At 43.1% G+C, this 21,924-nt stretch overlaps 1 protein-coding gene across 3 annotated transcripts in view; it reads left to right on the top strand.

The window, feature by feature from the left end:
- Positions 1 to 21,924, top strand: part of MCC (MCC regulator of WNT signaling pathway) — a 473,566-nt gene that overhangs the window by 373,665 nt on the left and 77,977 nt on the right. For all 3 annotated transcript variants that reach the window (XM_028849659.2, XM_002804475.4, XM_015140595.3), the window contains one exon: positions 6,920 to 7,062. In XM_028849659.2, the coding sequence (XP_028705492.2) occupies positions 6,920 to 7,062 (143 nt within the window). The remainder of the gene's footprint in view (positions 1 to 6,919; positions 7,063 to 21,924) is intronic.

Genomic DNA, 21,924 nt, shown 5'->3' with positions numbered 1-21,924 from the left:
AATAGTTTTTAAAAAACAAAAACAAAACAAAACAAAACAAAAACGAAACTTTGTTCTTTAAAAGAAAGCCAGCCATTTAAAGGCAAGTCTACTTTTAATTTAAGAAAGAATGCAGTTCACCCAAAAAACCACCAGGTCAAGTAGGGTGGATTAGTTGGCCACAGCTGACTGACAGCTTGACAGCTGTCAAGGCAGGCAGTTGACCATCTGGGTCTTCTCCACAAATCATTCCAATACAGTGGAAGGCATGAACGTGTACCCAAAATGAGAGAGATAATGTGGATAGTGACATGACAGTCTATCAAATGCTGTTGACTCCATAGTATTTTGAGCTTGAAGTCTGGAAAGCATGGTAAGAATTATACTTCCATTGACTTTTCCCTCTTCTGATTAAATAATTTTACCCCTAACCAATAATGAGAAGGAATCTTTAATAAATAATGAAATATCTTTTCCTTCAGTCATGACATTATAGTTGACCCTTTAACAATATGAGGGTTATGGGAGACAACCTAGGCAATATCATTCTGCATGGAGCAAGGGCAAAGATTTTATGACAAAGACACCGAAAGCAATAACAACAAAGCAAAAATTGACGAATGGAATCTGATGAAGCTTAAGAGCTTCTGCATAGCAAAAGAAGCTATCAACAGAGTAAACAGACAACTTACAGAATGGGAGAAAATATTTGCAAACTATGCATCAAGCAAAGGTCTATACAGCATCTATAAGGAACTTAAACAAATTTACAAGAGAAAAACAACCCCATTAAAAAGTAGGCAAAGGACATGAACAGACATTTTTCAAAAGATATACATGCAGCCAAAAAGCATATGAAGAAAAGCTCAATATTGCTGCTCATTAGAGAAATGCAAATGAAAACCACAATGAGACACCATCTCATACCATTCAGAATGGCTACTATTAAAAAGTCAAAAAATAACTGATGCTGGTGAGGTTGCAGAGAAAAGGGAACACTTATACACTGTTGATGGGAGTGTAAATGAGTTCAATCATTGTGGGAAACAGTATGGCGATTCCTCAAAGAGCTAAAAGCAGAACTACCGTTCAGCCCAGCAATCACATTACTGAGTATATGCCAAGAGGAATATGAAGCATTGCATTACAAAGAACACATGCACACAAACGTTCATTGCAGCACTCTTCACCATAGCAAAGACATGGAATGAACCTAAATGCCCATCAATGACGGATTAGATAAAGAAAATGTGGTACGTATATACCGTGGAATACTATGCAGTCATAAAAAATACAAGCTCATGTCTTGTGGGTTAACCTTAGCAAACTAATGCAGAAATAGAAAACAGAATACTGGGTGTGGCAGCTAAATGATAACAAATAGACATAACGAGGGGAACAACAGACATTGGGGCCTGCTTGTAGGTGGAGGGTGGGAGGAAAGAGAGGAGCAGAAAAGATAACCATTGGGTACTGGGCTGGGTGATGAAATAATCTGTACAACAAGCCCCCATGACACAAGTTTACCTGCGTAACAAACGTTCACGTGTACTCATGAACCTAAAGTCAGAGTTAAAAAAGTCCCAACAATATGAGGGATAATGGCACCAACCCCTACACTGTGGAGTTAAAAATCCAGATATAACTCGTGACTCACCAAAACCTTAACTACTAATAATCTACTGTTAACCTGACAAAAACAAGAAATGGGGAAAGGATTCCCTATTTAATAAATGGTGCTGGGAAAATTGGTTAGCCATAAGTAGAAAGCTGAAACTGGATCCTTTACTTACTCCTCATACGAAAATTAATTCAAGATGGATTAGAGACTTAAATATTAGACCTAAAACCATAAAAACCTAGAGGAAAACCTAGGTAATACCATTCAGGACATAGGCATGGGCAAGGACTTCACGTCTAAAACACCACAAGCAACAGCAACAAAAGCCAAAATTGACAAATGGGATCTAATTAAACTAAAGAGCTTCTGCACAGCAAAAGAAACTGTCATCGGAGTGAACAGGCAACCTACAGAATGGGAGAAAATGTTTGCAATCTACTCATCTGACAAAGGGCTAATATCCAGAACCTATAAAGAACTCAACCAAATTTACAAGAAAAAAACACACAACCCCATCAAAAAGGGGCAAAGGATATGAACAGACACTTCTCAAAAGAAGACATTCATACAGCCAACAGACACATGAAAAAATGCTCATCATCACTCACCATCAGAGAAATGCAAACCAAAACCACAATGAGATACCATCTCACACCAGTTAGAATGGTGATCATTAAAAAATCAGGAAACAACAGGTGCTGGAGAGGATGTGGAGAATTAGGAATACTTTTACACTGTTGGTAGGACTGTAAACTAGTTCAACCATTGTGGAAAACAGTGTGGTGATTCCTCAAGGATCTAGAACTAGAAATACCATTTGACCCAGCCATCCCATTACTGGGGATATATATACCCAAAGGATTATAAGTCATGCTGCTATAAAGACACATGCACACGTATGTTTATTGTGGCACTATTCACAAACAATAGCAAAGACTTGGAATCAACCCGAATGTCCATCAGTGACAGACTGGATTAAGAAAATGTGGCACATATACACCATGGAATACTATGCAGCCATAAAAAAGGATGAGCTCGTGTCCTTTGCAGGGACATGGATGCAGCTGGAAACCATCATTTTCAGCAAACTATCGCAAGAACAGAAAACCAAACACCGCATTTTCTCACTCATAGGTGGGAATTGAACAATGAGATCACTTGGACACAGGAAGGGTAACATCACACACTGGGGTCCTATTGTGGGGAGGGGGGAGGGATAGCGTTAGGAGATATACCTAATGTAAATGACGAGTTAATGAGTGCAGCACACCAATATGGCACATGTATACATATGTAACACACCTGCATGTTGTGTACATGTACCCTAGAACTTAAAGTATAATAATAAAAAAAAGTCTACTGTTGACTTGAAGCCTTACAGATAACATAAGCAGTCAGTTAACACATAGACTAGTATCTATTAGGTTGTGTGAAAGCAGTTGCGGTTTTTTCCATTACTTTCAAAAGCAAAACCACAATTACTTTTGCATCAACCTAATGTATATATTTCATGTATTTATGACATATCTTAAATTTTTTTTTTGTATTTCTAGGCTACACGATTCATCTGAGGTTTTTTCAAGTTGTCACAAATTTCCAAAAAATTTTCAAATACATTTATTGAAAGAAAATTTGCGTATAAATGGATTAATGCAGCTCAAATCCATGTTGTTCAAGAGTCAACTACATAGTGTCTCATTGGTGTGAAATTTAGGAATTAGGCTGTGCTAGTAGTTGCATAATCTTAGGTAAGTTGCCTCTCGAAGCCCCATTTGTCTTGTTTGTAAAATAAAGGTAGTGGTCCTGGCTAAAACAGTCTTTAAAATCCCTTCCAGTCTGCCAGCCTGTGACTTTTCTGCCACTGCTGGTCGTTACATAGGCAAGTGTACAATCTAATGCCTGCCTCCTTAGGAGCATTTGTTATGTTGTTTAAACTAAGAGCAAGCATTAATCGTTGCATCTCTTAAAGCAGCTTGGAAGCACTTCCCAGACACTTCTAAGTGAATGAAAGAATATGCATTTGGAATCCTGTGAGTTGACCCTTTATGTTCCAAGGAGAGACACCTGAGAACTTTGTCATTCCATGATTATAAACCTACCACTACAGAGTGTCACTTTCAACATTTATCATTTTATCAGAGCTGCTATTTTTCTGGTTTCAAATGGCCACTTTTTTTCCCGTGTTTTTACATTTTCCTCTCTTCATCACCAGCATTAGCAGTTGGTGTTTTTTTGGGGAGGCATTTTTTTCCCCAAAGAAATAAGTTATTGCTTGAGAAGAATGCCTGTATACACAACAAACAGAAGTCATCTTCAGATGCTGTTGTGCTGTGTCATTAGCCACACAGCCTCACCAGGCGTCCCCAAGGCTGTGCAGAGCCACTGCAGAAGCACAACTCAAAACCTCGTCTTTGCAAAACTGACAGGGACTCTTAGTGTGTTTTACTTACTCCTTTGCTCTTGATGGAACAGTGCTCCTGAATGGTAGAGAAGACCCCCGGTCATCAGTGTGCCATGCGTACTGCAATCACAAATTGAGTTAGTTTACAATTTGTCATTTCCCGGTCCCAGGTTCCAGCCTCCTTTCAGGAATGATGCCAATGAGAGATAAGGATATGCAGCTCCATGATTTTTTACGAAAGTCAGTGGGAGACCCAACGGGGCTGCATGAACTTTGTAATATTTAAGCTCAGTTTAACCTTTTTATACCTCATTCTTTGTGGCACAAGATCTTCCCTGTTCTCACAAGGTAGCTTTCCACCTCTAATGACTATTACTTTGTTGGCATGTGTTGTTTTAGTTCTAGAATACTTACAATGATTACCATAGCTGGAATGCATTTCTCCTCTTCTCATTTTATCTGTTTCCACACAAGATCTTGGCAACATTTATTCCTTCCCCTGAATTCCTAGACTTTCCACATTGTATTTTTATTTCTTCCATCTAACCCTGATTATTTGCATCCTCTGGTGCAATATGTTTTCCTTTTGCTCAAACTGCCCAGTCAACAAGTAGTCTGAGTGCCTCTCCATCCTTATGTTTCCATCCTGTGCCATATTTTGGTTTCAGCCATAGTGAACCACTTGTTCCCCTCCAAGTTCTGCACATTTGCAGCTCCTCTGAGCCTTTGCCTGTGCTATTCCACACATGTGACCTAACTGAAATCTACTTGCCTTGAGACTCATCTTGAGTGCTTCTCCACCCAGGAGGTCTTCTCTGGTCACTCCCCACTGGCAGCCCCAGATATTCCACCTGTGTTCACCCACAGCATCCTTCTTGGGTTGTGAACATCTTTGTCTCCTTGAAGACAGAATCTGTGCAGTGTTTGTGGTCCTGTCTTTGTTTTGGTGCTCAAATACATTGAATGGGAATTTTTAGTTTGCATGTTGTGACACAGAAAACCTACTGCCTAATGTAATACGGTTCTCCTTCAGACTGTGCTCTGACCTCAGTAGGGAATGTTTCTACAATAACAGCTTCCCTTTCCCACACCTTCTCAATTCACTCCTTTATAAAGTTCATCCTAGTAATCTCTAGAAGTAATTCTGTACAAAGCAGGAGATTTGGCAGGAACTGTATACTTTCGAATCTGGCAAGCCAGGAGGGTTTAAGGTGGCTATTAAAGATTTTACAAATGCCATTTATACCAAAGAAACAGCAGTAGCATTTATCACTTGCTTTCTTGGCTGCAAAAAAGTCTCGGCTGAGCCAAAGCTGATTACGTTGGCCATGCAAGCAAGGTAATTTATTCATCATACACAAAATCTCCCCTTAACTAAAATCTGAATTTTAAGTGCTGACTGAAAGGAGAGCTAATGTATCTATCAGTGCACAATCGTCCCGTAGACCAAAAAGGCACTTAAGAGTACTTTTTAATCGTTTTCTTTCCTAAACCTAATTATTGTTGACTTTTGCTTGCAGATGTCTAATAATTAACTTATTCATAGAACATTAGTCTGTATTTTTTTTTTGTCTTCACCACTCTCTAATTCATATTTTGCATGTTGTGGGGCTTTATAGCTACATAAAGCTTTTCCAGATTTCTGGGTAGCTTTTATTAACAATACCTTATAAAACACAGGCTCAGCGGAATCCCTTTCCTGGGAGAAATTTGATATCTTGAGAGAACCAAGATTTCTGTTCTTCACCTTTCTCTGATTTATAGATGTGTCTCCCGCTTGCCTCCCTAAACTCTAAAGATCACCATTTATCATCTTGGTCCACCCACAATCCAACACTGTAGACTTTCTTCTCTGGTTGTTGACAATTTAAAATGAATGCCAAGCTGAGATTTCTCCGATTCCTAGCTTTCTTCACAGACAACCTGCCCTTGAGGCTGAGCAGACCTAAGTGGGCATTCCACTCCCAGTTAAATCCCCTGACAGTTTCCCCTACTTGTTTACTTGCAAAATAGATCCTTCAAAGAGGGTTAATTTTGCTGTCTCCATCCCTGTGTCCAGTGTATGTGTGGTGGTGGTAGTGTGGGAAGGGGACACTGCACGTGCTCTGAAATACATACTGCAATTTTAAGTTTCTCAGCTTGCTAATAGTACAATGAAGAGACCAGAGGTTGAGGGACCCCTGAAGGGCTGAGAATAGGTAGATGTGTGTATACAAATAAAACACGGTGGGGTTTAAATGTTGTCTTCTTGTTAGCAAGTGCAAATTAAAGGAAATAGGCCACTGAGTGGTGTTCTTTCATTCAGTGTTCCGTTTTCTCCTCATTGCATCCTCTCTTCCCACCCCCTAATTCTACCTCCTTTCTTTGGGAAGTTAGCCTCATCTTTCTTGGGCATGCTGATCCATATATCTTTCCAAAACGTCTAGTTTGATCTGCACAGATGAGGTGCTGGTTTCTCAGTAGCTCCAACCCCATCTCCAACCTCCAGCCTCCTTCAAGAAGGAAGCTCCTGTGGGCCCTCCACGTGGTAGGGCATGCCGTTGCTGTGTGCTAGACTCTTAGTTATTTGGTTCAATAGTAGCCTCAGTGCTAGCAGTCTTAGTTCTTTTTCCCCTCGGAATTTGAGGAGGTGAAGAAATCTCGTTTCTTCAGGAATCTTTAGAGGGGAAGAGTTTCTGCAGGCTGATAGATGAATCTCGTTCGGTACATGGGTATGTTATGTGGAAGTAACCTTTCAGCTTTACTCGCTGACCATAGGTGTGACCATCTATTTGGGCTGGGAGAAATCCTGGTCCATGTGGCCTGGGGGAGAAATCTGTTTTCTCTCTGAATGTCTTTTTCTTGTCCTTAAAAGACATATTCTCTAGGGGTTGTCTTAAATCCTCTGTCAGTGGTGGCCAACTCTCCTTTTTTCTCAGGGAGGAAGATGAGTACTCAGAACTGCGATCAGAACTCAGCCAGAGCCAACACGAGGTCAACGAGGACTCTCGAAGCATGGACCAAGACCAGACCTCTGTCTCTATCCCCGAAAACCAGTCTACCATGGTCACTGCTGACATGGGTGAGTCTGCCTGCCGTTACCACCAACCCAGAGTTTGGTTTCTGGATTGTAATAGAAATTTTAGAAATGTGAGGCAGCCTGAATGAAAATTTAATTTTTCAAGGAGTTTACTGAGTGGATGAAGTCACATGTATTTCAGTCCCTTACACATTACTTTGTTGGTCAAAATGGAACTGAAGCTTTCTGCTCTGATACAATTGTGATTCAAACATAAGTCACTTCTATTTGAAAATTCTGGAAGTAGGGAAGCAGTTTAAAAGGCTATTACAGCATTCCAAATTACAGTAATATCTGAACTATGATGGTGGGAATGGAAGGGATGGGATGGGGGCCAACACATTGCAGTGGAAGAACCCCAAGAAGTTTTAACAACTACTTGGGTTGGGTAAGAAGGAGGAGTCCAAAATGACTCCAATGTGTTGTTCTTCAGTGACTAAGAGAAGGATCATATATTCCTTAGTAAGGAAGTTTTGTTGAGAAATGAGTTGGGAAATAGTCATATTATGTTTGAGGTTGTAGAGAAATATCCATATGTAAATATCTGGTACGATGTATTTTAAACTGTAGGGTGTGACCTATTGGGTCTTGAAATTATATGAAAAAGTATTTTTAAATGAAAGCTTATAGGAAAGCAAGTGACAGTATTGTTTCATGAAATTTGTTTCTTGCATGTTTGTAGGCAGTAAGTTGCCAAATGAATGTTCTAACTGGGTTGCAGTCAAAATGTTACAAAACCACTGGTCTTGCCTACCTGGATATTTGGAAAGAGATTGAGGTTTAGGGAAGAGGCTTTGAAGTTATCTGGGCTAAGGTGATCCCTGTGGTTCGAAGGGTGTGGAGTCAAAAGAGGGAGGAGCAGCATATCTCAGGACAGACATGTTTACATGTATGGGAGAGAGGGAAGAAGAACCAGGAGAAAGAAGAGTGCATATAGTCAGTTTTCTTGAATTTTATAATGAGTTTTTCTTGGAAGTTAAAATTTTGTTGGGGAGAGGGATTTTAATCAAATATTACATATTTGAGTTTAATTAAAATCCTATAAGCACTACAGCATTATGGAACACCGTAGTATGAGAGTGTATCCAAAGAAATTTGATTCAGTCTAGGGTTACAAGAAGGCTTCCTCTAGGAAGGAAGGAAGGATCTGGAGGATCAGTAGGAATTAGGCAGGTCAAGGAAGAGAATAGCATCCAGTGAGAGAGAGGAATGCATTTAAGGAGGTGACTGAAGATCATCATGGATGGAGGACACAGAGGTACAAGAGGGGAGCTGGAGAGGTAGGCAGGAGCTAGGCCATGCAGAGTCTTACAGGCCATGCTAGAGACCATGTTTGGTCTTTACCCAAAGATCCACAAGAAGCTACTGAAAGATTTTTTAATAGTGGGGGAAGAGAATGAGATCATCAGATTTGCGTTTTGAATCAATCACTCTGTAGTGTGGAGAAAGAATCCATAGATGAAGAATGAGTTGGGGAGGCTAGCTTGGAAACTGTTGCAGAAGTCTAGATGGGCAAAATTGTTGCTCAGATTAGGGTGGTGGCAGCTGAGATTTAATAAAGACGTAAAATTGGCAAGATTTGCTGAAGGATTGGAAAGCGATTGAAGGTGGAAGGGTGTGTATGCCCCATAAGAGTTTATTTGCACAATAGATGGACAACAGGGCCACTCACCAATAGGGCACATAGGAAATAGGACCCCGTGGTTTTGCTTTGAGTTTTGTTTTGCTTGGGGCAGGAACTATATGATAGGTGGAGATCGTGTGTTCTGTTTGTCCATGGGTTTATAGTGTCTTGAAGTATTTGAGCAGAGATACTTCAGAAGGCAGTAGGTATTCAGATAAAAAAAACCAAGAGGAGAGACCTGGGCTGAAGAAAAGCAGCTGGGAGACATCAGGGTGTTTGCACGTGATAATTGTTGACTCTGTCATTGCCCCATTTGTATCTTACTATCACATTGACATTTTAAATTACATAATAGTATTTATTTGCTTGACTGACTCTCCCACTAAATTCCACTAGGCAGAAGCATGTTTGTTTCATCTCCTAGTATATCTTCAGAGATTATCACAGGGCCTGGCACATAACGTGTTTAAAGATAGTAGTGGGAATGAATGAATGAGGTAATCAACCAATCCACCAGTCAGCCAGCCAAAGATGAAGGAATAAAATGAGGAGAGTGGTATTCTGGAAGCCAGTGCGGCAGAAGAGGCTCTAATAAGGAAGGAGCGATCAGTAGTCTGGATTGCATCTAAGGCCAAATAAAATGCATCGAAGCCATCGACAGCTGTATGTTGGTAGCAGCTTAAACCAGGCAGAAGTATCATGAGGAGTGAAGACAATTCCCCCAATTAAACCGAACCGAGACTCTGGGCTTTATGTTACAATACACACAACTCCCTGCAACCAGATCATGCATGTGCCAAGTTCATACCAGCATGCTAAGTTCATACTCACATCCTGACTTCATACAGGCATCATAAATCTCTAACCCCGGCAGCCCCAAGCTTCAGGACTCTGTCTTCCGCCTTAGGCAGCCAGACAGATTTAAACAGCCTGGAAATTGCTAATCATTGTAGAGTGTCAACCCTATACTGATCCCTCTATTCACTTCTCTCAAATTGTATTTTATGGAATTAATAAGTGACCTGCACTCCAACAAAGTTCCATAATTAAATACATTTGGGAAGTGCAGGGATAAACCCACTTACATGGATGTCTTTCCTGTGGGACTTCTTGGACCTCCTGACATGAGGTGGTATCTGTAGCACTGGTCCTCACACAGAAGCCAGCGTCCGCCTGTCGGCGCCATGGGCATCCTCATTTTCCCAAACTATTCTTTTCATTCTGTCCCTCACTTAAAAACACATGGGTTAGTTATAACTGGTGGTAGCCTCTTTCCTGAGAAGACTGAGTTCCTGGAGGGGAGTGACCTTCCCTGCCCAGTGCTGACACGTGTTCTCTGTCCACACATAGAAGCTTTTTTTCTCATTTAGTCAGCAGACTCACTTGGGGCTGTGCTAGGTACTGGGGATAAAAGACAGAATCTGCTGTCAGGTCACTTTGCTCCCACCCTCAAATCCTTCAAGCCTAGAGTTACTTGTAGATTCCCAGCACGCAGCCAACAGGGTGTTCCCTGCTTCTGGCCTCCTCCTTGGCCACTTGTTCTGTTTTTCTTCCAGCTCTAGCCACTCTGGCCTCCTGGCTTCCTGTTCCTCCAGCCTGAGCTGCTTCTCCTGCCCGGGGCTCTGTGCTGGCTGTTCCTTCCGCCTGGAGCCCTCCTTCCTCAGCAGCTGTCTCTGCAAAGGACCCCCGCCCTCCCCTCTAGAGTCATGCCTCATCCCTCACTCTTCTGCAGCCACTCGCCTCCCTTTCCCTGCTTCATTTTCTTTCATAGCATGGAGCACTCCCTGAGGATGGATTGTGTTTATACTCTCTTCCTTGTGTGTTATCAAGCTTTATCTGGCTGTCATGCCAGAGTGCAGGCTCCACGCGGGCAGGGACTTCACCTGCCTAATTGATCAGCATAGCAGTGCCTGCGCATAGGAGATACTCACATACTTGAGCAGCAGTGAATGAACCCCATCCCAAAGCTCACAGTTCTTTGGAGGATGCAGACAGGTCCACAGGGAAGACCTCACAGTGCAGTTAAGACTCCATAGCAGGCCTGCAGTGGCCCTGGTGATAACCTCGGGGAGGATCGTGGAAGAATGCTTCCCAGAGGTCACAGCCGAGCAGGAATCCGGGGACTGAGTGGGGTCGGAGCCCGTGAGGAGGAGGGTGCACCAGGCAGGGGTAGCTCTGCCAGATCCCCCAGGAGGACAAACACTTGGGCACAACAAGGAGGAGTTCATGAAAGCTTCTCACACAGCGTAGTCGTGTGTTTGTTCAGCGGAACTGGCCGTCTGCCTCTTCTTATTCCTTTGCCATTTTCCAATTAAATTTCTTCAACAGGGAAAAAAGCTTCCATATATAAGCACCATTATAGGAAATCATTTAAAAATAGCCATTTCATTATAGTTGCTATATTTGCAAACCTGCATTAGTAACCCAGAGATTTTCTTGAGCTGCAGAATTTGCTGCAGTGTATTTGCTGATCTCCAAATAGGACTAAGTCCAACCTATTCGCTTCATCAAAATACACTTTCTTTTGTTTTCATACCCTACCCATCAGAGTCCAGCTGCCCCTTCAGTAGGCTAGCTCCTGGGCACTGTCTTCCAAGCCCGGAGGAATAAACAATCCAATTAAAAAGTTCTTTGACTTACCTAAGCAGTCAAATAAAGGAAAAAGATTCCAGCCTCTGTCACGTTGCATGTTTTTTTTAAAAAAATTCCCTCTTTTCAAACCTGGTCACACAATTGTTCAGAAAATAAAGGTAATTAAGTGGACAAAGCCAAGGTAGGAGTCATTGCTTAGAATTTTTATGTCCTCCATCTGGCAAAGGCTTGCCATAGAGGGTGGATATACCAGCTAACATGCTTTACTCACTTACCCTGTGTCAAGCATTTACATGCATCCCTTATGTTTAATCCCCAACCCGGAAGGATGCCCTGAAGAGCTCCTCTTCTGTAAAATCAGGATAATGGAGTTTAGAGAGGGTAAGTCACTTGTCCAAGGCCACAAAGCCAAGAAGTTGTTTTTATTGTTGTCGCCTGTGTTTCTATAGATGGCTTTCCTTTGATAGTCCTTGGTTTAAACAGGAAGACATGCCAGTGGTTGATTTCCTTTGCTTACTGCAGTCCTTTGAGGTCTCTAGGGCTGATGGGGGAATTAGGGAGCAGCTGTGTGATCACAAGCACCTGGCTTAATAGCGAAGCATTTGCAGTCAGATTTTGTGGCCTTTCATATTAAAATAGAAACAACACTCTTGGACCCAATGATTCTGGGTATTGCAGTAGAGCAGAGCACAGATGTGTGCACACAGGCTCATTGCATCATGCACGTTAGAGCATGTTTGGTGTCCTTTCCTGCGGATCATTTTCCCACTTCTGTTAATGCAACAGCAGTGCTTTTCTGGAGCAGTTGTTTCTAAAACAAAATCCCTGATTGTATGGGCCTTTGCACAGCCAGTGAAGCGTTCTGTTATTTTGAGATCTCTTTTGATTTTAGGTGATAAATTTTTATTTTTCTGGAATTTAGCACTATCAAACTATTATACCCTCAGGATTGAAATATGAAACCATTATACCCTGAGGGTTGAGATTTATACCCTTAGGGTTGAACTCTACTCATACCCCAAGGTGTTCTATACATAGAATACCTTGCTTTCTGGTGTGATCACTTAGATTTTTCCTCTGTATGAGTAGGTTTTGGAGGACAACCAAGGAAGAATTTACACATGAAACCTGGGTTTTGGTGCAGTTGTGACTGTGAAATATGTTTGATGCTAAAGCCAGATTTTCCTGGCTTACTGGCTCATGAGGCTTAATGGCTTCAGGAAAAAGTGTTTACAAGCGTCAAGCAGCCACTCAGAGTGAGGAGAGAGGGTCGGGGCAGGGAAAGGCAGCCCTGCCTCTTCCAAAAACAGTTTTTGCAGACATGGAGAGAACTGTTTACATAGGTAAAGCAGGCTGTCTGGAGAACACTCGCTTTTTGCTAGGAATGAGGTAGCTAGATAGTCAGTGATCCTCTAGTCCACAGACTGAAAAGGTTAGACCAGACTGAAAGTTGTACTCTAGTTGATGTAACAGGCCAAGCCCTTTGTTACCTTTTTCTTTTCTTTATATGGGCAACTTAATTTCTCTGGAGAGGGTCACAATATGGATCATCCCTGAGAACCAGGTAACAGTTTGAACACTGATTGACTGGAGCACTGGCTGGGGTGACTGTGTGTTTTCTCCCAGGGATCTGAGCCTGGTCAAATAAGACCTGTCTGCAAATGGTAACAGAGCTAAGCGACTGAGGAGAACCCCCTAAAGTCATTCCAGAATCTTCCTTAGAGTAACCAGGGTTGAGAGCAGGAAAGGTTATTTTTCTACTTCAGTTTGTGTTACTTTGGAATATTTCCCCCACAGTCTGCTGTTGCATAACTTTTCAGTCCCCAGAAGAGACTTGGGGTATAAGATGGCAATGGAAAAGCATTAATCTACAGCCTTTTCTCAAAATGAGCTCCCACAGTTCTTGGGATTCATGAACTCCTATTATTAACATAAACAGTCTTTATTTTCTAAACAGACCATGTCTTTTAAGGTTGATTTTGTTTTGGTTATTTGAAATTCATGACATAATTTCTCTTAAAACCAGCATTACAATAAAGGAGTGTTAGCTGCCGAAACCAGCCTCAGAAACCCTATGTAATCTGTCATGGAAATAACTTCGGGACCTTGCTAGTGTTGTTACCGCATCCCCAGCCATCAGTGTGAACATTGCTGCTATGAGAAAATATTTTGTAGGTCACATTTGGATGCCAGAACCACATCTTCCCCCTCCTCCTGGCTGCATGGAAATCCTCTCACTCCTGTTAGCGTGAGGGCCACAGGGCCTGGGATGAGTGCTAATGGAGGATCCACCGATTGTTCTCAAGGGCAGGAGACAGCCTGTCTAAAGGGGATCTGGAGCTGCCGCAGGTGACCCAGGCAATAAGAAAGGGCCATTCGGACTGGAGGTTGGTGAGCCTGGGGGAGAGTGGGCAGAAATGAGGCCTGAGAGTTGGGCTGCGGTCAGTAATGACAGAAAGCCAGGGAGGCACAGTGAAGGGGTTGGAATTTATCCTCTAAACATACTTCTATTTCTTCAGGTTTACTTCTCAAAGGTATTGAATGATTAAGTCTTTTCTTGTATATTGTCAGTTGCTGTTCCCTCTTTACCCCAAATATTTCCTCCCATCCTCTGCAAAACTGGGTATCATTCTTTTAAAGCTGTGCCAATTCAGGTGATCAGTAGTCAGATAAGTAGATTTGAACTTTTTTTCACATATGTGTGAAACAGAACTTTTCTTCCAGAAAAGTTCTGGCAGAAACCACTTGCAGAACATTTCTGCCACTGAGGCTGCAGGTAGATGGCTAGGAGTTATGTGGAGGTGCTGTCGCAGAGCAGAGTGGGGGATCCTAGATGGACACCAAGGCCAGTAGAGGCTCGCAGTCCTGGAGGACAGCTTCCTGGAGTTGATGTTAGGTAATCTTCCTTATCCCTTCATATTTATGACCAAGTTTGTTGATTCACAGAAACAAACTGTGTCAGGAATCCAAAGTGACAACAGTGAAAATGAAAACAAATCTCCAGCTGGTAAGATTTTGCTAAAATAGAAGTTCTGAAAATGCAGCCTCGATTGCTTTGAGAAAAGAAACAGAGATCTATAGTCAGAATGTGATGGGGTAGCAGCTTGCGCTTCTCAGGCCCCCCACCCTGACTTTGAAAGAGGAAATTGTCCTTGACCCCTTCTCAGGCCTCGTGACAGGGGTGCCTCGCTTACTCAGTCCGCAGCTCTCAACCCCTCGAGGGAGGAGGAGCACGCAGGTGAGTGGGTGCAGGGGCCGGAGCAAGTGCCTTTGAGCATCAGCAGGACAAAACTCCGGGATGGCCCCACAGCAGCATCTCGGGGGAAGACCTGTGACCCCCCAAAGCTCCAGAGGGCATGTGTTACAGTGCTGTTTTAGCTTTGCTGTTCGTGGGCAGCTTAAGTGTTAAACAGCTCAGTGAGCCCTCTGCCTTTTCATGTGAGGCAGTTGCTCTCCACCACTGAAGGCAGAGGGTCAGTGTGACACCCTTTAGCATCTGCACCCATGGCACCCAAGTTCTTGTTTGGAATCCAGGAAAAATCAGGTCGCACAAAGGATTGAAGGGTGGTGAATACAGAGAATTTTATTGCCAATAAAAGTGGCTCTCAGCAGGAAGGGGAGCTAGAAGGGGGATGGAATGGGAAGGTAATCTTCCCCTGGATTCTGGCTGTCCTCAGCCGGACTCCTCTCCAAAGCAAGGGTGTCAAGCCATTGCTCTGAAGTCAAGCTGCTGCTCTCTGACATCAAACCACAGTCTCTGACATCCAGCTGCTTCTCTTCTTCTTCCCTTCTCTGCTCTCTGCCAGTTGGGTCAGGGTTTTTATGGGTATAGGATGGGGGGCGGGGTGGGCCATGGGTGATTTTGGAAAAGGTAGCATTCCAGTGGGGAAAAAAGGTTGCATATTCTCACTTTGGGCCATGGTTCTAGGCTTCAGGGTGGGGCTTCACCAGGGACCCTGCCCTTTTCTGCCTAGAATTTCTCTGCCTCCTGTCCCTGTCAACTTGTGCCTGTGTATTTGGTGATCATTTGGATGTGGAAGGCATACTTGCAGGAGAGCTCTCCTGTTCTGGTGGCTGCACTGAGAATTGGTCATGTTGTGCTCTCCATGTTAAATCTCCGCTGCAGCATATCCAGACCATGTGAGACCTTCTTGCCTAGTGTTTTCTCAACTTTTTATTTTAAAGATCTTCAAGGCCGGGCGCGATGGCTCAAGCCTGTAATCCCAGCACTTTGGGAGGCCGAGATGGGCGGATCACGAGGTCAGGAGATCGAGACCATCCTGGCTAACACGGTGAAACCCCGTCTCTACTAAGAAATACAAAAAATAGCCGGGCGAGGTGGCAGCGCCTGTAGTCCCAGCTACTCGGGAGGCTGAGGCTGGAGAATGGTGTGAACCCGGAAGGCGGAGCTTGCAGTGAGCTGAGATCCGGCCACTGCACTCCAGCCTGGGCTACAGAGCCAGACTCCGTCTCAAAAAAAAAAAAAAAAAGATCTTCAAACTTACAGAAAAGGTAAAACAAGCCTCCATAAACCACTCATCTTAATCAACCAATTGTTAACACTTTGCCACATTTTGATTTTTTTCTCTCTTGCTCACATTTGTGTTTGTGTATACGTTTTTTTCTGAGCCATTTGAAAGTTGCAGACATCATGATGCTTCACCCCCTAAAGCCATATGCATAAACCTCTCAAGAAGGAACCTTCTCCTATAATAAACACAGTACCTTCATCACACCTGAGAATTTTACCACTGATGAAGCATTGACAATCCACAGTCCATATTCAGATTTCCCCAGTTGTCCCATTAATGTCCTTGGTTGCTTTTGTTTAGTCCCAGATCCAGTCAAGGCTCACACATTATATGTAGTTTTTATGTCTTTTGACTGTCCTTTAATCTAGAACAGATCCTCCCTCCTGCTGTTTTGTCTCTCGTGACATTGCCATTTTGAGGACGTCAGTTGGTGGTATAATAGAATGTCCCTCAATCTGATGATCTGATTGTTTTCTTATAAGATTTGAGGGTAACTTTTTTTTTTTTTTTTCAAGAACATATGTGGGTTATGGTCCTCATTACCATGTTGCAGCAGGAGGGTCCTAATGTCATTTTGTCCATTACAGGTGATATTGAGGAGTTTTTAAACTACCACAACATTGTTCTCATAAGTCTTCTTGTCTTAGGTAGACAGAGGCAACATGGGACACAAAGCAAGAGGTAACCTCTATGGATACTCTTTCTCCCTTCCTCCCAGACCTTTCAGTCTTCTCTTTGGTGTTCAGCCCTAAAAGATGACTATTCTGTTTTCTAATTTTCTATGTTACTTTTTTTTGGTTTGTGTTTGTTCCTCAGTGGAATTAAAGAGGGCCTTGCTGTATGCAGAGTACAGAGGAATGCTCAAAAAAAAACAACAGCCCTCCTGGTTTCAGCTGTAGAGCTACAACAAGATCTGAACTGTTACATCCCTGGGATATAACATCTTGCCTTTACAGAAAGTCTGTATTGATGCTGAAAGAATCTGTAGGTCTCTCTTCCACCTTGAATTGCTTTACCAGGCATGGTGTTTGCCCAGTCAGAAAAGAGGGGTGGGTGGTGTGCGTTGGTCCTCAGGAGGCGGCAAGGATATGGTGAATGGCCAATCCTACTACAGCACACATTGTAGCAGGCCTACAGATGCTTCTGTTTCTTAGCCTGGCTAAAATTCTCAGTGGCTTATGTCTCTAACTTCACTGACAGCTTTCTACCTTGGGGATCTTAATTGAAAGCTTTCTACCTTATTAGCAGGCTGTGATAATGTCATTTGATATGTTTTAAATTTGATGATACTTGATTAACAAGTGAATTAACAAAAACTTGGGACTTTAAAAAGTTGGCTTATAAAAAGTCTTCCATTGATTTTACATGTTAATCTCATCCAGTGTCTGTAGAGCACACGTTCCATGCCCAGCACTGCGAGTCTCTGGGAACACACTGTTGAATGAATGAAATCATCAACTTTTAGGGCTGAGTGCCAAAGGGCTGGGAAGGCTTCCTGGAAAATGAGATATTAAGGCTGTATTAGTCCGTTTTCACACTGCTATAAAGAACTACCTGAGATTGGGTGATTTATAAAGAAAAGAGGTTTAATTGATTCACAGTTCCACAGGCTGTACAGGAAGCATGACTGGGGAGGCCTCAGGAAACTTAAAATTATGGCAGAAGGTGAAGGGGAAGCAAGCACATCTTACATGGCCAAAGAAGGAGGAAAAAGAGAGAAAGGGGAGGTGCTACACACTTTTAAACAACCAGGTCTCATGAGAACTCACTATCACGAGAACAACAAGGGAGAAGTCTGCCTCCATGATCCAGTAACCTCCCAATAAGCACCTCCTCCAACACTGGCGATTACAATTCAGAATGGTTTTTGGGCAAGGGCACAAACCCAAGCCGTATCAAAGGCAAAGCTTAATCAAGACCCAGCATGGAAGGCTTCCAAACCAGGCAGATACCTAACTACTAGTGTGAAGCAAGTACCGATCCCCAGGAACATGTGCTTTTGGAAGCTGGAACCATACTTTGGAGCAAAGTCATTCTGGTAAAGAGGGGACTGCTTGGTTGGAATCAGGTGGACCAGCGGAGTGTTTGTAACATCTCAGTTGTTGGAGCTGCACTTTTATTTGACTTAGGATTTTTACAGGGCTTGTTTGTTTAAAAAAGCAACTTTTAACACCTGATTCAAAATGAACCAACTCTGCCGTAGTTAATGGTGTCAACTCTGGTCATAGGCATAGCTGATCCTAAGTGAGAAAGAAGAAAATCAGCTTTGCCCACTGTGTGTGTTTAAGCAAGAAGGCTCATTAGCCTTCTTAGTTTTCATAGCCATGAATGTCCTCTTACCTCCTTTCCAGATTTCCAAAGTATAGTAAGTCCTCAGTGTCATTGATAGGTTCCTGGAAAATGCAACCTTAAATGAAATGACGTGTAACGATACCACATTTATGGTTAATTCATATAATCAAGAGTTAAGTTCCTGTAGTGTATTTGTGGTCACAGAAATGTTAGTGAATTTCTAGAGACCCAAAACACTTCTAATATTAAACGTGGGAATAAACTTGAGCTATATGTACATTTAGGGCAGATTAATAAAAATAAGGGAGATAATTATTTAACCCCTTATTCTAGGTCACTGTCGCAGGTAGCTGATGCCTATCCCGGGAGCTCAGGGTACTGGATGGGAACCCATCCTGGCCAGGTGCCATCCCATCGCAGGACACACACATTCGTTCTCTCTGTCTCTCTGTCTCTCTCTGTCTCTGACTGGGGCTATTTAGACATACCAATGAACCGAACGTGCTGAGCTTTGGGGTGTAGGGGAAACTGGAATACCCAAAGATAAACCACACAGCCATGGGGAGGGGACAATGTGCAAACTTCACACAGACAGTGGCCCCAGCTGGGAATCCGTGTTTCCCTCCTCATCTATGTTATAATGAGACGATGTTGAACAAAATGTTATTTGAGAACCTGCCGTATGTGGGTCTTTCCCCAAACAGCAACATAAAAACCTAAGGCTCTGGTTCTCATTAGAAAAATATAACCTGAGCTGTGTATTCTTGAGCTCTTATCAGGAGGCCAACTGAGGAAAACTGCATTTAGAAAAGAGGAAAAGGGCAGGAGGAGCCACTGACTCGGGTGGAGGCGGGCAGAGCGGAGGAGCACCGTGGGTTGGGCGTGCGGAGTCCCGGGGTCTGCGGCTGGCCCCTCCGCAGATGGCTGTGGTTGAGAAGCTGGGCCCAGCATTGTCAGATCTTCTCATTTTACGAGAATAGCCATGAATTTTAGCAATTTTTAAAATGTTGACAGTTAACTCAAAAACTGTTTTAAAAATTAAAAAAAGACCACGCCAGACACCATAACCCCACCCCATATGCAAGCACATCTTTGGCTGCAGATGACTGGTTTGCATCTGCTGGACAAAGCGGGGAGGTCCATTCCATCCAGTCTTCTGGGTCCTGTTCAGTCTTATCAGACAACTTGGAAGACTGAGTGCCAAGATTATGTGAGCCTAGTGCTCCCCAGAGTTCCCTTTATCTTGTACTTTAAATGGTCTGCAACTTTAATTTTAACTGAAGGTTAGCATAAGAAGAAACCATATGAAATCTGCATATGTGTGAAACTAGCTAAGGAGACTGGCGTCACATCACTTCACACCACGTATGAAGTACCGTGTACCCAAATCCTTCTAGTCTCTGTTGCCAAAAACACCTTGTCTCCCTTGTGAAACCAGAATGCTTCCTCCTTTCTGTCAGGAGATAATTCATATTTGCTCAGGCTGCCAGGAAGCTCAAGGCTGGCTGGAGGAGTCAGCCCTCAGCTGGGTCAGCCTCCGTTTGCTCGCAGCCTTTCCTGGATCCAGTCACCGTGTTTTCCCCTTATTTGTGGCTGCTCGTGATACGCAACCTCAAATTCTTTGGAAAGAGGCACAGTACAAATACACTTAAAGGAATGTGTATTTGCTACCAAAGGCCGCCTCTCTGTCTCCTGGACATAGTAGCAGTTTCCTTTGATGTATAAAGCACAGCACAGGTAGCTCACGCCTGTAATCCCAGCCACTTGGGAAGCTGAGGTGGGAGGATTGAAGCCCAGGAGTTCGATACTAGCCTGGGCAACGTAATGAGACCCCTGCCTCTGGAAAAAAAATAATAATAATTTTTAAAATAAAAAAATAAACTACAGTGAGGCTGAAGGAGAAAGCCAGTGGGCCTTCCTCAGCTGCCCTTCGTGGAGTTACGTGGCAGTGGGGGCCAGGGTTTTCCTAAAGAGTACATTACTCCCCCTCGTCCTTAGACTTCCCGTATCTCTTTCTTCCTTCTCCTGCTCTCCAACCCACAGGGGAAAAAAATTTTTTTAATTAAATTACAATACCTCAAATCTTTTCTGAATGTACTGCCATTCCTGAAGGTTACTGTTTTCCGTTTCATATGCCTATTTGCTTATATCTCCTCATTTTACTCACTGAAATACATTTATTATATTTATTGTGGTAACATAAACATGAAATTTACCATGGTAATCATTTCTAAGTGTACAGTTCAGTGGCATTCACAGAGTTAATGTGACCATCACCACCACCCATTTCCAGGACATTTTCATGCCATCGTAAACTCTGTACCCATTAAGCAATAACTCCCTATTCTTGCATCACCCCCGCCCCTGGTAAACTTTATCTCCTGTCTCCGCAGTTGCCTCTTCTAGATACCTCGTATTAGTGGAAATATTTGTCATGTTGTGTCTGATTTATTCTAATTAGTATAATGTTTTCAAGGTTCATGTTGTAGCATGTAAAAGAATTTTATTTCTTTTTTTAAGGCTGAATAACATTACATTGTATTAAGAGACCACATTTTGTTCCTTCATCTGTCAGTGTACCCCTGGGCTACTCCACCTTTTGGCTACTGTGAATAATGCCGCTATGAACGTTGGGGTACAATTATTTGAGTCATTGCTTTTCGTTGTTTTTGTTAAACATAGAATTACCATATGATTCAGCAACTCTGCTCCCATACTTAGGACCTACTGTGGCACCTTATGCCACAGACTCTGAAAGACAGTTCTCTCTGGAGCCATGTGGATGCTGGGGATGAGTGGTGATGAGTGCTTGGTACCTTGAGATAGTACCTTGACAGGGGACACAGAATACCTGCTCCAGGTGGCCCAGTCTCCTCATCCTCCCGTGAGGCTCCAAACAGGGAAAAATAGCAATGGACAGCCAAGTGCTAACTGGTGGGCCTGTGTGAAGCCACAGTGCACTGATGGGCCTGTGTGAAGCCACAGTGCAGAGCTCTGCAGCACAAACTGGAGTTTGTGGGGTTCATCACCCCACCTGTGTTTTTATACATTCAGCTTCCTGTGACCAAAGAAAGCATGTGTAGCCCTTCTTGATTTGAAGGGCAGATACTCTTTAGAGTCTGTGCATCAACATAAATGACCTCACATCTTGCCAACTCTCTGTCTTGTGTCTGCACTGTGTTACCTATGGTTACTTCCCTTTCTTTCTTTCTTTTTTTTTTTTTTTAAAGACGGAGTCTCCCTCTGTCACCCAGGCTGGAGTGCAATGGCTCGATCTCAGTTCACTGCAACCTCTACCTCCCGGATTCAAGCGATTCTCCTGCCTCAGCTTCCTGAGTAGCTGGGATTACAGGCATGAACCACTGTGCTCTGCTAATGTTTGTATTTTTAGTAGAGACAGGGTTTCACCATGTTGGTCAGGCTGGTCTCAAACTCCTGACCTCGTGATCTGCCTGCCTTGGCCTCCTAAAGTGCTGGGATTACAGGCATGAACCACCACACCTGGCCACTTTCCTTCCTTCCTTTCTTCCTTCCTTTCTTCCTTCCTTTCTTTACTTCTTTCCTTCTCTCTTTCTCTCTTTCTTAGATAGAGTGTTGTGTCTTGCTCTGTTGCCCAGGCTGGAGTACAATCTCAGCTCACTGTAACCTCCACCTCCTGGGTTCAAGCGATTGTCCTGCCTCAGCCTTCCCAGTAGCTGGGATTACAGGTGTGTGCCACCACACCTGGCTAATTTTTGTATTTTTAGTAGAGATGGGGTTTCACAATATTGGCCAGGCCAGTCTTGAACTTCTGATCTCAGGTGATCCACCCACCTTGGCCTCCCA

Source organism: Macaca mulatta, chromosome 6 (assembly GCF_049350105.2).
Source record: "Macaca mulatta isolate MMU2019108-1 chromosome 6, T2T-MMU8v2.0, whole genome shotgun sequence".
In the NCBI taxonomy this organism is placed as follows: Eukaryota; Metazoa; Chordata; class Mammalia; order Primates; family Cercopithecidae; genus Macaca; species Macaca mulatta.
Note: the sequence above shows the minus strand (reverse complement) of the source record. Positions and strands in the feature narration are given on the sequence as shown.